The sequence below is a fragment of the Mytilus edulis genome, chromosome 8, assembly GCF_963676685.1.
Source record: "Mytilus edulis chromosome 8, xbMytEdul2.2, whole genome shotgun sequence".
NCBI classification, from domain to species: domain Eukaryota; kingdom Metazoa; phylum Mollusca; class Bivalvia; order Mytilida; family Mytilidae; genus Mytilus; species Mytilus edulis.
Window position 1 is genome coordinate 39,835,195 of NC_092351.1, and position 12,604 is coordinate 39,847,798.

A 12,604-nucleotide genomic window follows, 5' to 3' on the forward strand; every position below is an offset into this window, starting at 1 on the left:
TGTGTTTGAGTTTTTGATTTAGCCATTCCATTACTTTTCTGTTTTAGTTTTTATAGACAGTTGTTATCCAATTGTTAGGTGTGTTTGAGTTTTTGATTTTGCCATTCCATTACTTTTCTGTTTTGGTTTTTATAGACAGTTGTTATCCATTTGTTAGGTGTGTTTGAGTTTTTGATTTTGCCATTCCATTACTTTTCTGTTTTGGTTTTTCCTAGGAGTTCTGTATTTTTGTTGTTTAATTTTTTTGTGTATATGATCATATAAAATAAAATTCTTAACTAAATACATATTAAAAACTCTTTAATAGCCTATTATCACAATTTATGAACTCTGTTGTTTACAATTGATTACCAGTAACAAACTTATTCTATTAATGCTCATGTTTTTCAAATTAAAACTTATCTATCTGAGCAGTTAAAGTTTATGGTATGTATTATCCTAATCATATCATATAAAATTCTGTATAATAAAAAGTAAAATATTACACATTAATCTCCCGAAGCCAAGGAAAATGAATGTTTTATTCTACTGCTTAAGCTCTGTATAATATATGAACTTCAAATATTAGTTTGCATACCAGCATTTTTTCTTATCCGCTTGTTTTTATTACTAAACACGACATACATATTGATAAACAGTATGGATAAACATTAATTATTTAATTATAGTCTTTTTACTTTAACGTCTGAAATAAATTTGAACATGATAATGATATTTGCTAAAGCTACTTACAAAATAAGAAGTTCAAGGTTTTATGTAAATAAACCGTGCGTAGCGTCGCATAATTAAGTCATGACAGTTCAGAGGGAAATATAATACTCAGAGGTGAATATGAAGTTTTGTTCCACGTCACGTGTGAAAGTTACAACCAATCAAATGTTGATTTCACTAACAAAATCAACATGGAGTGGAATAAAATAAAATATTCAAGTATTAAATCAAATCACTAAGTAAACATGATTTTGGTTGTTATCCACAGAGAATAAGAAAAAAATGTTGTTATATCTTGACGTGTTATTATGTTTCAACTGTACAGAAGTTGCTTAAACATAGAAATTATTAACTCAAATATAAAACAATTGTATTAAAAACCTGTTTTCATTTCATATCTTTTGTTTATTATGTTAAAAGTACATCTTCAAGACCAATCAATTCTCTAAATTTAGAAATTATTGTTATGTTTTTTGCTAATTCCTTAAATGTGACAATTACAGCTCCAACAATAAATCTGGCATTCAGAACTTCAGTAATGATTTTCATTCATAAAACTTTTGCAATCACATGAATAAGTTTTAGCATTTTTACCAAAGGTTAAGGATTTGCGATAATAAATATACACAATAATTTCTAAATTTAAAACACGGAAAAAATCATACAGAAAAAATGATTAAAACAATTTCAAGTGAAATAATCCAACTAAAAACATGTTTTTTTTTCACTTTGTATTTAAACAAAGCTTCAATATATCCGTGAAAAGAACAAACTAAGAAACTAATTAGTGATCAATTGATCATCAAAACAAAACAAACTGAGGAATAAGATGAATGTAAAAAAAAGAACCTTAATCCCAATTTGTTGTTTTTGTTAAAGAGCTTTCAGTTTTGGTCATACCTTAAAAATTTGACCGTTTCTGGACACTTATATTTATTAAATTCCCACAAATCATTGTCATGATTTAACTACTGGTAGTTTGACATGTTTAAATGGTTACACAAATGAAATCAATTGTTTCAGAATTCTGGTTTCTATTCAGAATTAATACATGGGCATTCTATGACAAATCTATGTTAAATGCTAAAACAATGCCAAATTATCTACTAGATGATGCAGTAACTGCTTTAAAAAAAGTTTTCTTGTCAAATTTGTTTTCTTTTTCTAAAACTTAAATCTCAACTGACTACGAAAAAAAATTGTAATGAGATGGAAGACAAAATACAACAAAATATATAGCTGCCTTGATGAAAGGAAATTGGTTTGCCAGATCTTTTCTATGTATTTCAAACAAAGATAAGAATAAAACATTGACCAACAATCTTCAGAGCTAAAAAAAATAGGAAAGGAAAATGAAGTTTGCATTAGAAAGGTGCATTAATGAATAGCCAAAATCATATAATGTGAAGTTTTCATTAGAAAGGTGCATTAATGAATAGCCAAAATCATATAATGTGAAGTTTTCATTAGAAAGGTGCATTAATGAATAGTCAAAATCATATAATGTGAAGTTTTCAATAGAAAGGTGCATTAATGAATAGCCAAAATCATATAATGTGAAGTTTTCATTAGAAAGGTGCATTAATGAATAGCCAAAATCATATAATGTGAAGTTTTTTTCAGTAGTTTCTGTAGAAAAATAAAGATTACTCTAAAATTTTGTATAGAAACCATAAGGTACATGTATGTAAACCTGAATATTTTTATACAAAAGCTGTCTCAATTCTAGGCATCCAAATTTGCATACTAAGAGCTAGAATGTTATTTATTTATCTTTTGTTTATCATAAATTCAGCTTGATTTTCTCCTCTTCTTCTTTTTGCTGTGTTTCTTGACACTTTCATCACTACTAGAATCTGATGAAGACGATGAAGATGACGATGATGATGAACTGTCTGAATCACTGTCTGAGGATGAGGAAGAACTAGTATCACTGTCTGAACTGTAAAATACAAGTGAAATAGAAATAAATAAATGGGGAAAGTGTCAGATGCTGCCCTGCCATTTTTTAGGCATAACATAATGATAGTAAAAGTAATACTACCCAAAATGGTACTTGATCTGAGTGTTGTTATAATAAGTTAATATAAAGCATTGTGTATCTGATTCATAACATTTGGTTCAGGAAAACTTTAGTTAGAGAATGAAAACAAAATTTCACATTTTTCCATTTGTAAAGGGGGTAATTTTAGAAAGATAAAAGTGTTGTCACCAAAATCCATACTTGATCTGTGTATTGTGGTAATACATGTAAGCAGAATTCAGAACGTACAGACAGACAAGGGTCAAATTCCACAATGTATACATGTTATGAAATAATTGTTAAGTATAAATGTATATTACATTTAATTTGTGTATATATGTGCTGTTCCCAAAAAGTATAATCTTTCAGTATTTAAGGTGGTACCTAACACTTTCACTAAAATTAATTTGGCTCGTTTAATTTTATTTAAATTTTGACAAAGTATTTACTTTGACCCTTTAACAAAAATATAAAAATTTCAAAAATTTTGAACCAACCGTTTTGTCAGAAAAAATACACTGGTTATATAGCAGTTTGACAAACACCAATTTTGATCATTAAGAAGCTTAATATTCCCAATACAACACAACGTAATTAAAACGTTTAGCTGACTTTACAGAGTTATCTCCCTGTAGTGTTAGGTACCACCTTAAATCAATCTAATGCAAAATTTCCTTCTTTTATCCACAAATCAAATTACCTTGAGCTTGATGAGGATGATGAAGAAGATGACGAAGACTCAGAACTTGTACTACTTGACCTGAAATTAATAAGTAAATATAAATATAGACATGAAAACTAGTGTCATAGATATAAGAAGATGTTGTATGAGTCCCAATGAGACAACTCTCCATCCAAGTCATGATTTGTAGAAGTAAACCATTATAGGTCAAAGTATTGTCTTTAACATGAGGCCTTTGCTCACACAGAACAGTAAGCTATAATGCCACTTGTCTTGTATCTAAAATTGGAAATGGTACAGCTTGAAAATATTTATTTCTGTTTTTACCAATCCCAAAATTAAGTTTTACTTCATTTTTTTCATTTTTAAACCTTGTTAACAGCCCTACAAAAAATGAAGACCACAACTGAAAACAGGTCACCTATTATATTATTATAGTTGCATCCCTCACTCACCCATCAAAGGAGTAGGGGCATTAAGGCCTGGTTTTGGCCCAAGAAAATAAAATGTTTGATAACTTTTTCAAATTGGAACATAATCTTTAGAAATGCATAGGGTCAAGAAATATAAATGAAAAACATTAAGATTCTTATGTGATGACGTCAGAATTACGTCATAATATATACTGTTTTCACAAAAACGATGAAAATTCAGAATTTATGCAGTTTTCTATCTTTATTTCTGTTGTGGAAACATCGTGCGCAGCCAAGAAACAACAAAATAATTTAACTGAAGCTTTATCATTACTATTGACAAAATCTCACCAAATATAAAGTTGTTTCTTGGGTGCGCACATACTTTTCCAATCGAAAATATACTTAACAATTTGATGAAAAACAAGGAAAATCACAAAATTTTACAAAATATGCAAATTAAGGCATGATTTGTTGCCATGGTAACTTGTTTAATGTCCAAAATTATTTTGTTTTTCTGAATACCTTCTACCTGAGATACTTTTCAGTAATTTTAAAATATGTATGATAACTTTTAAATTTGCAGTAATTTTTGGGCCAAATAAGGGCCTTATTGCCCCTACTCCTTTGAGTTGCTGGTTTTATTTTCAACACAGCTTTAAGATTCCTAAATTTTTATTGTATGTCAAACTGCCATAGATTTACCAAAAAAGTTCATCCTTTCTCCATTTCGAACAATTGAAAAGGATGAATGTTGTAATAATTCAATTTTGGATGTAACACGTCATTGATTGGCTAAAAGTGTTTTGTCTATCCCCTCATATATAATTTTGTTATGTGATTGTGATGTCATCAAAAATTTTTCATGATTAGACTCCTTAAAAAAAGAATTTAGAATAAAATTAAAAACCAATTGTTCAGAGAATAATTGAAAGTCTTTCCACATCAAAGAAATTTTGATAAAAAGATAGTTTCTTCATACTAATGCGATAACTAATGGTTTAATTATATTTTGAGTGGTGTAAGGAGGATAATATGCTACTTCCAGTGAAATGAATGTCACTTCCAGTCTCATATGAAAGCTTCTTTCACACTGAATCCAAAAATATATAGTTTCTTTATACTTTTGTATGTAGAACGGGAGATAATTGGCCACTTCCGGTTTGTTGGAAGTCATTTTCAGTCTTTAGTAATCAGTTTATGTATTTATATGACAAAATATATGGATTATGAGTAATTTTATATGAAAAAATTGCAAAAAAGGCTACTTCCGGTTTTCCCAAGGTCACTTCTTGTATTCAATTTTCAAGGTCATTTGTCACTTAACCTTTTGTACAAGGTCAAATGCCTTTATAATGAACTTAGTTGAAGTTATAATCAAATAACCTCTTATGAAAACATTTCAGGGGCACCAACTCCTATAAGATGCCATTAAATTGTATCAGACTGAATGTAGCATATGTTCATAACAATAAAGCAGACATTTAACACTTGTTCTATTATATCAATCTTTCAAAGTGTCAGAGAAAATGCAAAAACAAGCAAAAGTAAAAATTGAGAACTTGACCTTGACCTTTGACCTTGACCTCATTTTCTTAGTTATGACCTAGGGGACTGAAAAAAAAATATTCCAGGGTTATACGGTTAACTGTTTATGAGATAAAAAAACAGACCGACAAATTTATTTTGTAAAGGTAGATAACTCCTATAAAAGTTCATCGAATCACTTCGATCCAAATTCATCAAAAATTTCTGAGAATGTAACAAACAATTTCTTAAAAAATTTTTGTCAATATCTTTTTTTGTTACGAAGGAGATGCACTCACTTGATAAACAGTGAATAGAGAGATAACTCTTACAAAGAAAATGGTTCGGCTTAGCAGGGTGAAATTTAAAAGCGCATAAACTATATGATACAATACTAGAAATATCTAAGGCCACACCAATTAAATTTCTTGTTCTACGGATTTTTGGACTCCAAAATTTGGGGCGAGCGAGCGATTTGAAAATTTTAATAAAAAAATATTTAATTTGCAAATTTTTGAGGCGAAGCTTGAAAAGTAAAGGCGAGCGATTATAATATTTTTTTGTAAACATAAAATAGTAGATTTTGACAATATTAAAGCTTGATTTATCACTTGTACTTTGACATTTCTTTAATTTCTGAAGTATTTTTTCCCTGTTCACCAAGAAATAATTAAATCTGGGTTATGTATGTGTGACTGACAATAAGACAATTCTCCTTCCAAGTCATAATCAGTTTGGGGACAACCCCTTAATGTTATAAATATCCCTTTTACATGTTTTATGAGGGATCAATATCAGTTATAATATATTTGTTTGTACAAAAGGCTCATATTTTCTCAAAGAACTATATATCTATCTGGTATTAAATGGTCAAAACATGTCCAAGAATTTTGTAATATTCCTGGACTTTAACCATGTTAACACATTTACTTTAACAGTTTAATATTATTCAAAATAAGTGGACCCCTCTTTTAGAAAAAGTTGTTTAAAATATGATGTAACTCTCCTCTTTTTGAGTACAAAATTCTAAGTTTTTTTTATAGAGGAACTATACAAATCCTTGGTATTTCTATTTTCTTTTCTACATCAGTAAAATGACCCCTTGTCTGAGGGAGGATTGTTCTCAACCTGACAGGTCAAAGTACGGCCTTTTACACAGGGCTTTGATACAGACCGAACAGCAGGCTATAAAGGACCCCAAAATTATTAGCGTACACAATTCGAAGAGGAAAACCAACGATCTAATTTATATATCATGTATATCCAAACGGGAAAATACCAATGAACAACATCAACAAACGATAACTGCTGAACGACAGGCCCCTGAATCAATCAGGACAGGTGCATTAACATGCAGCGGCTATGGATAGTTTTGTTTCGCCAGCATACAATATAATTGCAGTTGAAGGCAAATCCTTCAGAAGTTCTTTGTACTTTATTCTAAAAACGAACATTTTTTAATAGGGAATATAAGTAAGGGGGAAAGTAACCAATTTTTTGTTCTTTTTATAATATTTACAAAAAAAAACGGTGCGGGAAATGGACATGATTACATTTCCAGATGCGGGAAGCGGGAATATAAAAAAAATAAAAAAATTCTGTTTTGAAAAAAATAGGTGCGGGCGGGTCCGTCGAACAAGGAATCAAATTGGTGTGGCCTAAGCGACAGATTGCGAAACAAAAAATTCAGAAGTTGGCAGAAAAAAAAAAAAATAATAACAACAATAATCAGAAGAAATACAATTAGTCTTTCCACAGAAAAGTGAAAAGACTTATAGGGAATGCCTAATATTTTTTTTCTGTCTATTCAAAAATATAGTTAACACTTTTAAATATAAACCTGCTAGGAAAGTTTTTCAGTTTTCACATCATTTTTTATGTTATTTCTTCATAGACAGAATTTTTTTATAGTTATTTCTTAAATTTTAAATATGCCATAAAGTTATAGTGAAGATAAGTAAAGATTCATTAGATGAATGGTCATTGCCAAACAGTCTCTTATTCATATATAAATCATTCAATGTACATGTACATACATGTACCTTTTCTTTTTCTTTTTTCTTTGTTTCTTTTCTGGATTTTGTTTCATCAATTCTTTCCTACAATTATCAAAAGGGATCAAGATATCAAATGAGGTTAATAATTGCTTAAGGAAACAATAAAAGTGTACTTGTAGTTCAAATATTTCAAGCGATTTCAAATTATAAACAATAAATTAAATGATTTGAAAATTTTCAACAAAAACATGATTACTTTTCTCACCCAGTCATTTCAGTCTGAGATGAATATGTATTTCTACAATTCTACATACCGGTATATATCATGAAATTATAATTACAATCTTTCAATATAACAATAAATTTATGCATACTGATATTTATTCCTAATTATATACATTGTATAAACAGAGAAACAGTTCAATTGTTGTTTTTTTTTTAATGAAAAACAAATAAAAACTGGCATGAGGCTCAAATTTGCAATATCAAAATTAATAGCTGACAGTATTTTACAGGTACGTATATGTATATACAAGTACTGATACTTACAATTTCATCTCTTTTTCCAATTCTTCATCTTTTTTCATTTTTTTAATCATTTCTTTTGTTCTGGATGGACGGTGTACATACTTTCTTTTCCCAGTACATTCAAATGTAAAATGGCCCTTCTCTAAACATTTTTGACATTTATATTCATCTGCACTGGGTTGGCTGTAAATGTAAATAAAGTATAAAAGAATAAATCTGCTTAAACATTGTTTAAAGAAAGACACTGAAAAACAATTACAAAAAAAAAATAAAAAAAAAATAAACACATTGATAATTATAAATTATATTTTGATTATATTTTGTTATTTCCAAATTTTCTTGAAATTTAAAACTTGGATAGAAAAAAATCTATAAACTGTTAAATATTCAAATATCTGTCTTTTATTATTATTAAAGATTGGATTTATAACTTGATTAGGTGTGCAAGGTCAGCTCTTCAGAATTCCAGCTAGGGAAAGGCGATTACATTAGTATGAGTGTTGACAACATACTAAAACACAGAATTGAATGTTGGTATACCATGTATACTAAACATTGTTTTTTTTTTGGTTATTATTTTTCAAATATATTTCTTTTTTCTAATAATTTAATTATATATACATGTATGTAGACTTATTGAAAACTAAAGTTTACAATGTACCAGGGCTGCCAAAATGCATTAGACTCACGCATGTTCATGCTTTTTTGGTGCCATTTTCCATTGATCTATTGTTTTTTCTCTTTGATTTTTTCAATTTTGGCCAAATCTCACACATTTGCTTCATGGAATGTTGGCAGAACTGATGTACATTTAATAGGCACTTGTCTAAATCTAAAGAAAATACCCATATTAAATTGTCCCTGTACTTCATACAGAAACAGTGGCTGATCCAAAAGACGGGGGAGCAGCCATTTTAAAAGGCAGTGGCTATTTGACCGGCACCGGCTAAATAGCAAATTTGCTATTTGACCGGCACCGGCAAAATAGCAAATTTGCTATTTAGCCGGCACTGAATAAAACTTCATTGATGTAATAAGTAGAAAATAAAAAAGCTTAATAATAATTTAAAATCATTTTATCACAATATCAAGCATTAAAAATACAGTACAATAAAAAATAATAATATTGAAGATGTGTAAAATCTATGGTTTAAATATCCTGCCATGCTATAAAAATAGTGTTATGTAAAACTACACCGTACATCTTAAAAAAGACAATATTAAAAGTTGTTTGCTACGAATTTCAAAAGGACACATGATTTAACATTTGCAATTGTTACAAAACCAATTCTTTGCCTTTGGAAGTTGTTTTAATCTAGCACAAGATAAATGTTGCCACTCCAAACAGGAACTTCACATTACACTGGCTTCCTTTGAATCTGCATCATGTGTGCATATGTTGCATATGTAGGTAGGGTTCTTTTTCTTCTCTTTATAAACGCTCTTAATAGCTTCTCATGCATCTTTTCGACAATAATTAAATCAATGTTTACAACAACCTGTTTGCCAATTACCGATTTGATTCTATTAAGACACACTTTTTAAGACTTTTGTTTGTTTGTTTCTCTGTCCTATATTTTCTCCTATTTATCTGTTTATTTATTGTAACCCTGTCGTGTAATGTTGTCATATTAATGTTATAATTAACCACGTAATTAACACTGTCATTAAAGCGGGAGGTTTGGCATGCCACAAAACCAGGTTCAACCCACCATTTTTTCATAAAATGCCCTGATTTCTTTGGAACTTTTCTTATGAAATGGCACACAATTGCTTTTTCGGGTACTCTTTTTTTGAAGACCGATGACAGTTTGGGTCAAACCTTTTGGCCTTCCACGTTTCTTCATATTTGGTGGAAGTAATATATGCGAAACACACGATCCACAAAGTTCAACTGGAATCCAATAGGTGTTCTTCTTGTTGAGCAGTATCTCGTTCTTCTTCTTGCGAAACTAGTTTTCGTGATTTTTCGAATATATGAACATTATCAATGAACATTATCAGTATCATTTTCCTTATTGTCTGTTACATTTATATCATCATCATGTAACAGAATTTGTGTCTCCCTGTGTTTTGTGCTTTGAGAAATTTTTCTCACTCTTTTTGGTGTACATACATGTATGATAGAGCACACTGATGACTGGCAGTGGCGGATCCAGAAATTTTCATAATTAAGTGGGGCCCACTGACTGACCTAAGAGGGGGCCCGCTCCAGTCACGCTTCAATGATTCCCTATATAAGCAACACATTTTTTTCCCAAAAAGGGGGGGAGGCCTGCCCCCCCCCCCCCTAAATCTGCCTCTGACTGGTATCATCAAATAATCTATGTGATGTCCTGACTGTGTTAATCTTCCAACGATCTGACACTGCTTCAACAAACAAATTTTCGTGATTAACTTCTCTTAGTTTGAGTATATGCCTACACGGGAGAAGCACACTTTGATGAAAGATACAAGAGTAACTTTTTGAATTGACCCTCATTTGGCCTTGGCTTGTTGTAGCTGTCCATATAATCTCTCTTTCTGCTCCAGTTTTACTTCAGACCTGAGTGAAAACTGTTTCAGGATATATGCCCAAGCATATGGTGTCACCAACTCTTGATATCTATATTCAGGTGAATCATTCCGGAGAATGCTGAAACAGTCCTCTTTTGAAATATACCACTTGTCTTGAGGTCTCGTTCTGTTCGCAAAGAATTTAAGGCGATCAGAAAGTGTTCAGCAAAATCTGGTAATGTGGAGTAGTGATGTGTAGTACAGATTTTTTATAAATATTTTTAAGTAAAAAATATATTTAGTAATGTTACATACAAATGTGTTTTCATGCTTTTAATTAATATTATAAAGTTATAAATTATTTATTTATGAACATCTTCAATAATTTTTTTTATTGTACTATATTTTTAATGCTTGATATTATGATAAAATGATTTTAAATTATTATTAATCTTTTTTATTCTCTATTAATCACATCAATGAACAGTTTTATTCAGTGCCGGCTAAATAGCAAATTTGCTATTTTGCCGGTGCCGGTCAAATAGCAAATTTGCTATTTAGCCGGTGCCGGTCAAATAGCCACTGCTATTTTAAAAATGAAGGAAATTAAAGGAGGGTCCCCAACCAAGAATAAAGGGGGGATTTCAACCATAGTTCTACAAATATAAATCCAAATGCATTTACATGTAGGGTTTAAAAAAACAGAGTTACAACCACTGTACCACCTGGATCGGCCACTTGGGGGACCTGGAGTTGGAATCCTACTTTTTTTTATGATCAATGGTTCAAAATGGGACAAATGGTTTTAACTCCTTTTTAAAAATGGCTGGATCTGCCCTTGAGATATACAAATTTTGGCAACTAGTTTAGAACAAGGATTTGTAAATATTTTACATACCTTGTTCAGGACAGAAGTAACAACAATTATTTCGTGTTGACTGTTGTAACTTTCATAAGGTAATCATTTAGTTGTAAGCAGTACCCTGACCGTAACATACATTTATGTTTGTATATATGATTTTTCAGTAAATTTTGTTGTGTAAAAACAACCATTTTTGTCCATTTGTTATTATTATTAAACTCAATAGTTTTAAATACCTTTTACGAAATGACGGTGGTCGAAACGTGAAAGAAGTCATTCTGTTACTGCAGTATGAAATTGTTATCTAGCCTTGTAACTCAAACACTTTTACTCTCAGTATCTGGTTAAAAAAAGAAAAAATACGTTTCCCCAACTACTACGGGGAGATAACTCAAAATATAAAGGAAATTTTGAGTCGGACGCGGATAACAGAATTACGGAATTACAAAGTTTCCGCTCACTGCGGAAAGGAACTCATGCGACGAAAGGGAGGATAACATATGGTTTCAAATAATTGTATGTGATTTGATTTTTAAAAATCTGTTGGCCCGAGAACACAGCTATTTCGTAGGGTATTTCTTTTAGACATCTAAACATGCTAAATGGAAATTAAAAAAAAATCCCACCTTCGCTCTCTTAATAATACTTTTACAGTTTTCGTTATAGATTTGTCTTTTTTTTTTAAATAAACAGAACCACATATAAATTACTCCATATTAATATGATACATAAAACGATACCAATAGTCACCAGAATTTCGCTACTCTCAAATAAATATAGATTATGAATATAGTATTATCGTCTTTGGAAAAAAAAAGTTTACGAGAGGCGAACAATACTTATAGATTATCGTTGGTCATCTCAACGAGATTGATTTTCTCGCTTGAGCTGGTACAGCGAAAGTGAGAAAAGCAATCGAGTTGAGATGACCAATGATAATCTGTTTATCGCTATTTTACCTATGAGTACGTTGTCAATTTCATGTCAATTTCGTTAGCAACGCCACGTGGCCTCCTTAGTTTCTAGCGATAATTTTTCCATCTCAAGCGAGAAGCATGATATGAAAATTATCACAAAAAAAGATCAAAAGAAAAATGCACAAAATAGCGATAATAAAGGGATATTTAACCTCACAAGTTGAAAACAGAACCGTCCCTCAGTTTAGATTTCTATGTTGTGCTTGTGTTCTATAGTTTTTCTGTTGGTCTTTTTCTTTATATAGCCATGGCGAAGTCTGTTTATTTCTGATCTATGAGTTTGAATGTCCCTTGTATCTTTCGTCAGTTTTTTACAATTCCATTGCAAAGTCGAAAAACGATCAAAAACAAATAAGACCCCGTTTACAATGACAAAAAGATCTATCTT

At 30.4% G+C, this 12,604-nt stretch overlaps 1 protein-coding gene across 1 annotated transcript; it reads right to left on the reverse strand.

Moving 5' to 3' along the window:
• Positions 1-285: 285 nt before the first annotated feature.
• On the reverse strand, positions 286-11,643 carry LOC139485538 (zinc finger CCHC domain-containing protein 10-like). Its single transcript, XM_071270086.1, has 5 exons — positions 11,476-11,643; positions 7,903-8,064; positions 7,399-7,455; positions 3,435-3,494; positions 286-2,653 (listed from the first exon to the last, which is right to left on the reverse strand). Exons 1-5 carry the CDS (start codon positions 11,514-11,516, stop codon positions 2,503-2,505), a joined length of 471 nt encoding a protein of 156 aa, XP_071126187.1. The 5' UTR covers positions 11,517-11,643; the 3' UTR covers positions 286-2,502.
• Between the last annotated feature and the right edge of the window lie 961 nt (positions 11,644-12,604).